Source organism: Malus sylvestris, chromosome 12 (assembly GCF_916048215.2).
Source record: "Malus sylvestris chromosome 12, drMalSylv7.2, whole genome shotgun sequence".
Lineage (NCBI taxonomy): Eukaryota > Viridiplantae > Streptophyta > Magnoliopsida > Rosales > Rosaceae > Malus > Malus sylvestris.
This window is the reverse complement of record NC_062271.1, coordinates 18,213,165-18,225,859: the sequence shown is the minus strand read 5'-3', so window position 1 is coordinate 18,225,859 and position 12,695 is coordinate 18,213,165. Positions and strand designations below refer to the sequence as shown.

Below are 12,695 nucleotides of genomic sequence, written 5' to 3'. Positions count from 1 at the left end.
ATGAAATATTATAAATGTAGCGGCAACAAAATTAACTAATTAACTATTCTCTCAACAATGCCTGAGTTTGAATTTGAATAAAAAGTAAAAAACCAAAGCCATTACACACCGTAATGCATTGGTTACATTGTGTGCATAACACAAAAGAATTATGTAAAATGTGAAACTTAAATCAAATAATAAATTGTAAGTAGTAGATTACCCTAATAAATAAGACAATTTCTCTTTGACAAAAAAAAAATGAATAAGACAATTTCTCTTTGACTCACTAAGTTGTTGGTTCAGATCTTTCATTTCTTCTTTAGTGTAATTTAAAAATGTTATAAATTATAGTATGAAAATTTCGCTGTAATCTCACTGTCTCAAATGGACATACATACGTAGGTACACACATAGTAGCAGTCAGTCCACACACACACACACAAAAAAAACTACAAAAACAAATATTAATTCCTACCATTATCTCAATTTACAAATTTAATTAGCAAGCTTAATGTAAAAACTCAGCAAGTGTAGAACTCAACAAGCTCGTCCATGAACCCCAACTGAGTCTCTGCATTCTTAAGCATCCACAAGTGCTCAAACAACACCACCTCACAAGCCACCACAACCTTGCCAGATGACGTGTCCCTCAACTTTTGAATGACGGGGTGGTCAACGACGTTCGAGCTGACCAGGTATTAATTTATGAAACATTGGATTTGAGGCTAAATTTCGTAATTTGTAATTGGAATGTCATTTGGTGCAGATTAAGGATGATGGTGATGTGGCGGTGCTACCGATTGATTTCGAGCAATTTCGAAAAAAATTGTGATGTTGAGGAGTTTTATGAAGCTTTGGAGGAGAAACCCAAGTTAGAGCCATCTTGCATTCATCATCTCCATTAGACAAATCAAGCAAAAAAAAAAAAGAATTTGAGATGCAAGAAAAAGCCACGGAGTTGAAAAGCAAGGTTTTGATGGTTTTCTTGCTGTGAGGAGAAAAATGCCATGGAGTTGAAAAAAGCAATGGAGTTGAAAAGCAACGGAGCTGAAGCAGTTTGAGGAGACGAGGCAGAAGCAATAGCAAGGGTTTGACGTTAGGAGTAAAATCGGAAGCTCAATAAATTATTTTGTTTGGACCAATTTTATTGGTCTGTTTTGATATTGAATTTTATCTTAACCATTAAATTTACATGATTTTTTTTTTGTTAAAACTCAAAATATTAAAACCTTTATCATTATTTTTTTTAATTGCCCTGCTCTACTTCACTCTATTCTAATTCCTACTGAATTCAATTATTTTTTAATTTGATTCCACTCGATACAGTTACAAATTAATAAATGGAGACTCGTGCATAAGTAACTTTGCCAAATGATGGTAAAAGCCTCAACCTTTATTAATGGAAAAGGAGAAGCCTGTAGCATCCACGTCAAAGTCACAAAAATCATCATAGGGCCTGCTACCTAAGGACTACTCCCGGACCCACTCGAGCTGAATCCCATCATCTTCATCTAAAATCCCAATTGATAGAACTGCGTGATACCAACAGTTCGGTCCCACCTAACGGCTGTGAAAATTCTCTCACCTTTTAATTTCTCTTTTATTTCATCTCTTCTTATTTAAAAAGTTGTAATTACCCCAATTTTACATCTTATTTTAAGTTTTTTATATAGAGAATAAAAAAAAAAAAAAAAATATGAGAGGAAATGATGGAAATAGGTGGTAATAGGAGAGGAGATAATTCTATTCTTGTATAAACATCATCAAAACCACATCTTGTTAGTCCCAAGACCATTAATTCATTTGTATGAAACTGTCGACAAATTTTTTATTATGATTCGAACACGGATGGTATATTACGTGTCTTTATATAAATTGTGAGAAATTGTATTTTTTAAGTTATTAACTTTTTAATACACATATTTCATTATTTATATAATGACACGTGGTGTTCCGATTATATTGAAAAATCTCTCGAAACCAACAAATACCTGTGCGGGACCACACGCTTTGCTTTGTCAGATCCATGGTAACGCCAACTCATCATCCTTCCCTACTTATTAGATTCCCAATCGATGGAAATCGAGCCGTCGATCCACCTGGTGGTCCCACACAAACCAACGGTTAAATATCGTCCATCTCTCCCCCTGCGTCACTGGCCTTCCGCACAATTACCAATCATTGGCGTTTTGTACAGTTGGGCTCGCGGTAAAACTGAGTTCAAGCTGAGAAGCTTCTGGTGTCGACACGTGGTACCTACACCGTCGGTGACCTTATCAAATCATAGCCCACAGATACTAGCAGTAGGAGCCTAGGAGTGTTTTATATTATTACTAAAACCAGATCTGCAGTACACACCCACCGCCTGCAGCATCACTTCTCTCAGAAAAAGCTCTGAAAATCCCTAATCCCCGATTTCCAAATTAGGGTTTGTGTTCAGCGGTCCGCCCGGAACGAATCAAGATTGGTGCTGCTCCCGTGCGCCATGTAATGTAGATTCGCAATCGGAGGGTAAATATGGGTCGGGTCGTCTGGTTCGAAGCGAAGCCGGCGAGAATTTGGAAGAGGGTGTTGCTAGTAATCAAAAAATCGATAGTACTCCTCGTGGGTGGGAATCACACCTCCTCCAGGTTTTGCAGTCGCTAATCTACTCTTTCCTTCTCCCTTTGGCTTTTTCCCTCTCTCGAAATCTGTAATCGATTTTACAAAGTTCGCAACTTTTTTTATTTTTTTTATTAAACAACTCGTATTTGATCGGAAACGAGAAAACCCAATTGCTTGAACGCGATATGATTCGGGCCCGAGTCATCACGAAGAGAATCATGGATTTGAAGGGCGTGAGAATGCAGATCCTTCATGGGCCTTTGGCCCGGCGTGTGTTTTTCCGGGCATTCTTTATCGCCACGGCTATGTCGATCATACCGTTGATCCACATTTTGTCCGGGACCTACATGACAATGTTCACTTTTGTGAACCCCGGCGACTGCGCCGCCGAATTGGGCCACGTCGCCCCTATCGAAGTGACCGCGGGGAAGTTTAATTTCCAGAGTCCGTTCTTCGTGCCCTTCTGGAGATCTAATGGTTCGGAGCAGTGCAAGCGGGATGTGAATTTGACTGTCAGTGTGGTCAGAGAGCTCATGGGTCAGAAGCTATTGAAATACGGTACAAGAGCTCTCTGTGTCGGAGAAGGGTCTGCCTCGGCCGGGCTGGCATTGCAAGATTTGGGATTTCCCGATGCTCGTGGTGTTTACAAACACCGGTTCTTCTCGCTCAAGCACAAACAGTTTGTGTATGAAATTGACTACGAGGACAAGTCCTTTGATTTTGTGCTTTCCAGGGATCTCGATAAGGTTTCTGTCCCTGCGCTTCTTGTGCTTGAGATCGAGCGTGTTCTTAGCCCCGGTGGAATTGGGGCTATGCTTGTGGGTAGCAGTGTTTCCTCCCCGAATAGCTTGATTAGGTCTGCTACCCCAATTTCTTCACTGCTGAAAAGTTCCAGTGTTGTGCACGTTAATTACGTCAATAACTTCACACTGGTTGTGTTCAAGAAAAATTATGACAATGCCGGGCTCTTTGAGCAGTATCACCTTCCGGCTGACTGCCCATCCCTCACAAGCAATCGACCTTTCATTGGGAAAATGGAGCGTCTGGTGAAGGAAAAACCAGTGGAGTATGGAAAGAGGTTTGCATACTTACCTAATTTTGTTGATGTTTCCTCAAAGAGGCGGTTGGTCTATATTGATATTGGGGCAGCAGCGCATCTGAACGCAAATGTTACAAATTGGTTCCTGCCTTCTTATCCCATCGAACGCAAAGATTTCAATGTTTATTTTGTTGACCATAACACTTCTGTTCTGTTATCCTACGTCAAAAAGCCCGGAATCACCTTTGTTTATCATCCAGGGCTGGCCGGAATCAAGCCGCAAGTCAATGTTCCAATTGATGGGATCACAGATCCGTATGTCGGAGATGAAGGGTTTGATTTCCTCGTTTGGTTCAAAGAAACTGTGGGGTTTGCCGATTTCGTGGTGCTCAAGATGAATGCAGGCAATGTAGAACTGAAGTTCCTCACGGAACTGTTTGAAAGTGGAGCCATATGCTTTGTGGACGAGCTGTTTCTTCACTGCTCAGGCCAAGTAGATGCTGGAGGTGAAATGCCGGTGGACTGCATGGACATCTTTGGAAGCCTCCGTAGCAGTGGTGTGTTTGTCCATCAGTGGTGGGGGGACGGCAACCCCGGTGATGTTCTCCTATCTGTCGGTTGATCACGATATGATATCGTGATCATCTGGTTTCTATGATGTTGCTTTTATGGTTGGGCACTTAGGCTAAATAAAACAACCATAATTATCTTGCGTGGTGTGTTTATGTTATGTAGGATGATGATAAACATCCAAGTTGTATTATGGCTGGTTGGACACCTGAGCTTTCCAGCTTTGTAACTTATTAATCTTATGTTTGATTTGTGTTTATCTGTTTGCTTTCAGTTCCTTTTCTTCGACTCTCGTTAATTAAGTTGTTAGAGTGGTCCATGGGACCTTAATCTTTATTAAATTTGATTACGGAAGATTGATGACCCTGCTTTACACGTCGATTTCTTGTGCAGCATCCTTTTAACCCCACGAATGAATGAAGAGTTCATTGTTTCCTCACATTAGAGGTTTGGTGGAGGTTCGCTGGGTGGGTACGAGTCCCGTTTGACATGAGAAGTTTTTGTCTATTACACCGCCAGGTGATGTTATTATTCCGTCCAAGTTTTCGTGAATGACGAGTTTATATTTTAAACTATAGTATGTTAAATATCCGTGTTATATCTATTCAGGATGGGCTTCTTTCTCTTATGCCTCGAAAGGGTCTTTAGCATGAGAAAGGGATGGAACATCTAAATCATCGGAAAGGAAATGATTTCTCGTTCTCTAAGTTCATTTTCTTGCGAACCAAACGGCACCTATATGTTTATTTTCATCTCACACTTACTGGATGAGAAGTATTTTAAAGTGCTCAGTATTCAAGCGAGTACTCCGCGTGTCATAAAAAAGAGGTGGGATGCAGACAACCGGATGATTCAGGCTTGAAGCTTTTGGAAGCCAATCACAGACAAGTTGAGATGCGCACTTTGAGGCTACCTTGAGAAAAGGTCGACGCCTTTGGTTTAAAAAAAGAGAAGTACCATGTTTTGTGATTGAATAAAATAATGAAAGTGATGGGGGATCTACCGCACTACATTGTTTTATTACTTGCAATTATTTAGCCTTGCTCCACAAAAATGGTTAACTGCTAAACTTTATTGGAGCTTTCTCTAATTGAATAATATTCTAGATAAATTGAACATCCAACCATCCAAGGTGTTTCAGCTATCTCTTCACTTGTGGCAAACAAGTCCATTTAAATAGGAAGTCTTAAGTTCAACTATCACTAAAGACAAATTTGAACCATATTATTGCAGACCCATTATGAGATTAAATCCATCCAATCTCTTCATTAATATAGATAATATCGTTTGTCAAAAAAAAAAAAAAAAAAACAATTGAGCATTGCCATCCATCTCTCGAGAAGAGAAAATAGGCATTGGTCTCTCTAGACTTTAGTCTATGAATTAAATATTTGTGAATCTTGGTCCACGAAGGTGTCACAATCCACTGATCTTTTTGTGTCACAATATTACACAAATGGGTTTTGCCCCCACATAGTGACAAGTATAGGGTCCAATGCGCATGAATTTTAGTTCAGGGAATATTGCTCCAATATTCTTCTAAAAGGAAGAGTATTTACGTACTTCAATCTCTCTGCCCAAATACCTAAAATTCATCAGAACCGGAACATTCATGGAAAAATACCTGATTATCTACATTATTCTTTCTTGAAACAAATAATTACAACAGGTAGAAGCAACTTGTAGATGACCTACAACGGTACAACCAATTCAAATGCAGAAGATGTATAGTTAAGAATTACCACTGAACACTCAGTAGGCGTGTAAAGAGCATCGTTACATACCACTGGTGCAACATAGCACATCGTACAGCATATAATTTGCCTCTTCAATTCATTGAAAACCGAAGTGAGGGACGGAAAAGCAAGTGCAGAAGGAAAGTGGAGAAAAGAGGCAGGGCCGGGCGGGGTGGGGTGAGGTGCCATTAACTTACAGAATGCTAGTGGCAGAACACATCCTCTCATTCCTCAGGGCCATTGTTGACCTTTATCTCCAAAAGCCTCTCAACTGGTTGCCGGCAAATTGGGCATCGGTTTGTTTGGAATCTCAAGACCTTGGCACACCCACTGCACATGCACTGCAGGAAGAAAAGAAATCCAACCAAAAGTCAGTCACAACGAAAATCCAACATAAATTACACTTGGCTTAATTCAAGCACATTAGTATGCAAGTATGATAACTAGATGGACACTAGTTAATGCAATCCTATAGAATCTACAAATGAGTCAAAAGGAATTTTGAACCCAAATAAATCACTTCTCTTTAAAAAAAATTTGCTTTTTCCTTTTGTCAATTACGAAATTTAAGCCCAATGATGTCAATGCTAAATTCGCTTTCAGTTACCATCTTTCTTTTGGCAACAAACTAGCTCTCACCAATCACAAACTTCTCTCAATATTAAGCTCAGCTTTCTCCACTAGCAACTACGACAAACTTGAAAAGAAAAAGTGCAATGTATAATTACCATGTGTCTGCATGGAAGAACAGTTGTGTCCCGTGGTTCAGACAGGCAAATTACACATTCTTTTCCTGGGTCATTCCCGTCCACTTCACCTTCAACAGAATTACCAATGCCATATATCTCCTGTAGTTCATACCTCATCCCATTCACCCAGAGAATCTGTTTGACAACCCTAACTTGGAATTCACCTTTCTCCCTCTCAAATATAGCCTGAGTTATCTGGGAGTTTGTTGTTACAGATGCGGGGCTTCCCTCTGATCCATCATGGGCAGGAGGGGATGCCTCGGCCTTCACAGCTATAGGATAGATATCCAAGTCAGCTACTTTCAGTAACTCAGCATCCTCAAACATTGAAAAGTTAATTCCAGTTCCGGAAGGCTGCCTGAACTTCTGGCCCAGACCTTGTTCAAAATGTACCGTCACAGGTGGATGAAGGTTAAACTTCATTGGTGTCAGGTTACAATCCTCGCCTTCTTTCGCAAAGAAGATAATGGTGATGCTGTTTCACAAAGCCATAAATTAAAATTTAAAAATAATCTGATGATCATATACAGCCATGCCCTCCAACAGTTATTCATGTAAATTATATGAATTCTTTATACCTTGGCCAAGAAAAAGATACAACCACTACAATTCTACATGAAAAATGACATCACAGCATGGTGTTTGCGTATGATATATAATGCAAAAAGATCAATCAATTGCGTTGCAGCCGAGGGAAAGACTTTATACTGCAGAATTGAACTACCAAAAGAATATAACAATCTGAATGAACAAATAAATATACTGATACCAAAGAGAACCTACGGTCCTCGGATCATCTTATATTTCCTAAATTATCATTTTTGGGATACACCTCTTCATTGATCAATGTTCACTAGTTAGAAAAAAGTTGAGTAAATCCTTGCAGCTAAACAATAATTTAAGGTGAAAAAAATCAAACAGATTGCTTTTGTGAGGTTCCCCAAGCAGCTTCTACTTTCATCCATTAGAATCCTCTCTAGCGGTAAGAAAATCCTTGTACCACATGAATGATTTTGTATCAAACGGTACATACCACAAACAATGTCAACGAAATCATATTTTAGAACAAACATTTGGCAACATCCTAATGGGTCAAGTTTCTCGGATTTAACAATTCTCCATGAAAAAAAAAACAAAGTTATCAATCATAAACCATAGTTCATCAATCGATCATGTTAACCTATTGCAGTCCCACAATTCCATCCTTCGACGCCATTACCCGTCATCATTATAACCGGATCAACTCTAATGGCAGTCACTTCAGAATGGCAAGTACCTCAGAATACTTTTCAATAAAACTTCGACTCCCGTAAATTGTTTCTCAATCTTTCGGTATCTAACAACCCACCATCCAATTGATTACCAATTTAGCACAAAACGGTTTCTTTTTCAAACACTCCAATTCCATTTAAGCTAATCCCACATAAAAGCAAATAATAATCACAATTAGGAACTTAATACAAAAGCTTTAAAAACAAATCAGAAGTTAGTAAAAAAGTTAAACTTCACGTTCAACACAAAAGCTTTAAGCTTGAATTTTACCTCCCTGCAACCGTGGCATCGAAAATAAAAGACACGAGGAAGCTTCCAGGGTTTTCCTCATCGGGCTCGACCTTCAGAGTCTCCTTCTTCAGATTCACATCGTTCCTTATAGTAACCGCCTTCTGGTGCTCCACGTACGGCGCCGGAGCCTGCATTACCGGGCCGCACCGGTACCGCCCGCCAGCCCAATTTGGATGCACCGTGTCCACTTGGGGATGGGGAACGCGGTGGTGGTGATCGTACGGAGCCGGCAGAGGCACGGGCATGGGCGGCGGCGGGTAGTAACCCGGGTACTGGTAGTACTGGGACGGGTTGGGGTTGGGGTACTGGGGCGGGTTGGGGTTGGGGTACTGAGACGGGTACGGAGTCGCCGCTGCGAATACGTAGCGGTTTTGAGAGATTTCGGGCTGAGGTGGGGCCGGAGGAGGCGGAACAGGGTGGTTTTGGCGGGAGGCGTGTCTCCGGCGGCCGCCGTTGTTTCTGCTCCCGCTGTTTCCCATGTTGGGTTAAATTTTCTTGGGAATTTTCTTGGGAAACAAACAGATTGGGGCTGGAAAATCAAGAGCTGTCGTCAGACAGGTTGAGAAGATGTGAAAGATTGGAACTTTGATACTGTATTCTCTTGGTTTTGGGTTCTTCTGTGCGTTGTGAAGTGAAAGGGAACTTTGGATGGTAACATAGAAGTTATAAAATAATAAAATACTTATTTTAATTAATTAATAAAAAATAATATAGGATAAGACTGTAACAAGAAATAATAATAATATAAAATAAATAAATAAAAGAGAAAGAGGAGAAAAATAGTTTCCAGAATACAAGTCATGTGATATAAAATAGATGTACAAAAATATTGATACGTAACCTTCCTAGATAAAATAACAAATTTGAGTGAAGTAGTAATAACATGTTAAAAATGGGATTTTTAATGGATTTTTTGTCCCCTCAAAATTTTACAAAATGTTTTATTACATTGAAATATGAATTGACATTAAACTGTAAAGTGATAAAAAATTCATAAATTTTTATATTTTTAAAGAATTTCTTTAGCATTTTTCATTTACTAAATTTATATATTATAATTTAAATGAAATAATGAGCTCTTAGCGAAAAATTGATGAGAGAGAGAAAGAGGAATCTTGATTCGCTTTGTTATTGGATTTAAATTCATAAATTTTTATATTTCTAAAGAATTTCTTTAGCATTTTTCATTTACTAAATGTATATATTATAATTTAAATGAAATAATGAGCTCTTGAGCGAAAATTTGATGAGAGAGAGAGAGAGAGAGAGAGAGAGAGAGAGAGAGAGAGAGGGGAATCTTGATTCGCTTTGTTATTGGATTTTGGAATGGTTGGGTTGGGAAGAGTGGGTGGGTAATGGGATTGCGTAAAGCACCACCCAAAGGCACCATTCATATTCCATATACCCCATGACATGATGAAAATTGCGACTAGAAAGAAGTGCTTATGCTCGACAGCTAAAGCTAACACCTTTTTTTCCTTTTTTATTATTTGTTTTTGTTTTTGTTTCTAACGTGTACGTATCAACATTATTAGATTGTATTATTCGCACGAATTAGACCAAGAAAAATGATATGATCATGGATTCATGCCCGTCAAAAGGATGTCCTTTCAGCCTCCTAACAGTCCACTATGCTACTACTTATGCTAATGTCGTCACCATTTGATCTAATGTCATTCAGTTTCAATTTATTTGAGATGTCATACATTTAGTCTTGCGCTGCTCAATCATTAATGTGTCAATGTCTGAGTTCAAATCTTAACGAAGAAATCTCAATGAATAATAAAGTTGGCTTGGGGCTTGATGATATGCCTTATTTTGCTTGCCAAGTTGCTGTTTATAGGAAGTAGTGAATGATGATGTCATTTTGTTAGCATTGGAGATAAGCCTTACTAAGAAGTAAGACCAACTCTATCTCTCTACCTCTAAACTGAATTGCTTAGTCTATTAGTACTAAAATATTATTTTTTTAAATAATAAAAGTTAATTTTATATTTAATTTCAAATAGAATTTTTAACCAATTATGTCACGCCATTCGGATGCAATTTTTGCGAATAGATTTTCAAGTAGATTTTTAACCAATTTCATAACGTCACGTGTTTTGATTTTATAGGAATTTTGTGGATAGATTTCCGATAAGATTTTTATCCAATTTTGTCGCGCCATATGTCACTATCTATTTAGAATCCTTGTGGATAAATTTCAATAATTTTTTTAAACAATTACGGCGTGCCATGTGACAATATCTACAACCTCATCCCTATTTTTTTCTCCATATAAACCCTACATCCATCTTAAAGTCACACACCAAAATCAAAATGTCTAATAATCATTCTTCATAGTTTATAAATCTTGAGTTCTTACAATGTCTTCTTCAAGGATGTTGTTAGAAATTGATGAGCCAGAGAAATAATTGTTCAATCTCAAGGAGGAAGAAAATGAGTTGTTCGAAATGGAAGAGCAAGAGGATGAGGAATATGATGAAGTAAGAAGTGAGAGAGCCTCACACATTGTCGTGTCATGCAAACTATGGGGGTAATCTCCAGACCCAATCGTTCCGCAAACCTCAATAAAAAGAGAGAACAATGAGGTAAGGATCTCTTGAACAATGAGGCTAGGGCAAGTAGCCAAAGGAAAATGAAACATAAATTAAAAAGGGAAACTCAAGTGGTAATATTGTAAAAATTCTACTGTTTTATTGTCATTTGTATACATTGGAGTATTTTACCGTTAAATCTTTACCAACATATCTTTGACCAAGAATATTTAGCATCAAATAAAAATTTCATAGCATATTAAAAAATTTCGATTATTGTGTTTGTTTTTTTATTGTTGAAATTGTTTAAAACCCATGTAATAATAATTTATTGCTAAAGCAAACGAGGAATAATTGTTTATGTCTATGTGGATGACTCCAATCTATATTCCAAATGTGTGTTTGTTTGCTATCCACTCATAGTGGGTGAGACACCTTATTAACCCAAATAATTTAAAACGTGTTTAAAGTGACCTCATAATACCACATGGTCGTGAACTATATTAAAACTCAGAGATTACTAAAGACAGCAAATGGAAAATTACAGATATTTCATTATCATCATGCTTTCTTTGTGTAAGAGAAAAGAAAAAAAAACCTCCAGGCATGAAGCATATTGTAGTAAATTAGTAGAATTTGAGGTATTTTTTGGGCAAATGAAGTGTAATTCCCACTTTACAAGCAACTGGGCAGTCCAAGTGTGTTCCCAATATTAGCGTGACTCATACATACATGATCCAGTTGTATATGCATACATAATCTTTGTGTGATGTTCTTTTTCTGTCATCCGTTCAAGTTTAATAATTTATTAACATATTTCAACACTCTAATTAAATAAAGTTCAGTCCAAATGGATATCATTGTCAGCCTGCCAAGTTGAAGTTTTAATCTCATAGAGATCATATTAAAATCGATCTTTGCAAGTTACAATTAATCAAAAATATATGTAGTGGTAGAGAGAGAGAGAGAGAGAGAGAGAGAGAGAGAGAGAGAGAGAGAGAGGTCGAAGTTTTTTAGTAGAACATCATTATCCAGAACAGGGCCGGCCTTGAGAATTTGGGGGCTCTAGGCGAGCCTTGGAAGTGGGGCCTTAAAATTCTCTAATCTACGGTTCTTTGTATAAAACAAATTCGTTAAATATATAAAAATTTCTATTTTCACATCAAATATCATTAAAATTAATATCAAGAGAAGATAAATATACAAACATTATTTAAACATTACACGATTCACCTTTTTAGATACAAATGTACTAAATGTTTGCAGTCAAGAGTTTAAGATTGAGAATGAAGAACAATAAAAATTGATGGTCAAGAGAGTAAATAACAATAAAACTTGATTGACGAGTATAATAAATTCAACGCCAATTGTTTTTCTTGTGTTTTTTTTCTTCTAAAATCAACATCACACTAACGAATTGAATATTAAAATAATCCATTGAATAAAAAGTTATTAAAAAGAAAAATATAAAATTCAAAGTTTTGATTACCTTAAAATACAATCTTTAAGCCCATATGATACTTGGTTTAAACATTCAATAGAAATGGAGAGAATGAGAAGTTGGTTTAAACTTTCGATAGAAATGGAGAGAATGAGAAGTTGAAAGAAAAAAGATTGCAAAGAGACTTGAGTTTATAACTTTATATGCATTTGAATAGATGGATTGAGAGTTGGATAGATGGATCGGCAGTAAATTTGAAAAACAAGAAAATCTAGTGACTAAAAGGTGGCAGCTTCGTGTTTCGAACTTTACACCCCAAAGAAAAATGAAACCAACATTTCTACTACACTAACAAATGAATTATGATATTTCTTACTTTTTTTTTTGTATTTATATGTTAATTATAGGATATAAAATTTTTTTGGGGCTCTAGGCGGGCGCCTACTTGGGTTACCCTCAGGGCCGGGCCTAGTC

General features: G+C 37.5%; 2 protein-coding genes and 1 long non-coding RNA gene across 3 annotated transcripts; 2 read left to right on the top strand and 1 right to left on the bottom strand.

Annotated features, from left to right (window-relative positions):
- The first annotated feature begins 357 nt into the window (after nucleotides 1-357).
- LOC126594577 (uncharacterized) lies at nucleotides 358-1,232 on the top strand. Its single transcript, XR_007613333.1, has 2 exons — nucleotides 358-677; nucleotides 749-1,232. It is a non-coding gene; the product is annotated as an uncharacterized LOC126594577 (long non-coding RNA).
- Nucleotides 1,233-2,187: 955 nt separating this feature from the next.
- On the top strand, nucleotides 2,188-4,454 carry LOC126594569 (uncharacterized). The gene has a single exon (XM_050260930.1). It carries the CDS (start codon nucleotides 2,772-2,774, stop codon nucleotides 4,245-4,247), a length of 1,476 nt encoding a protein of 491 aa, XP_050116887.1. The 5' UTR covers nucleotides 2,188-2,771; the 3' UTR covers nucleotides 4,248-4,454.
- A 1,332-nt stretch (nucleotides 4,455-5,786) lies between these two features.
- Nucleotides 5,787-8,891, bottom strand: LOC126594571 (probable E3 ubiquitin-protein ligase LOG2). The gene is made up of 3 exons (XM_050260932.1): nucleotides 8,223-8,891; nucleotides 6,660-7,155; nucleotides 5,787-6,272 (listed from the first exon to the last, which is right to left on the bottom strand). The coding sequence occupies exons 1-3, from the start codon at nucleotides 8,720-8,722 to the stop codon at nucleotides 6,156-6,158; spliced, it is 1,113 nt and encodes a 370-aa protein (XP_050116889.1). The 5' UTR covers nucleotides 8,723-8,891; the 3' UTR covers nucleotides 5,787-6,155.
- Nucleotides 8,892-12,695: the final 3,804 nt, after the last annotated feature.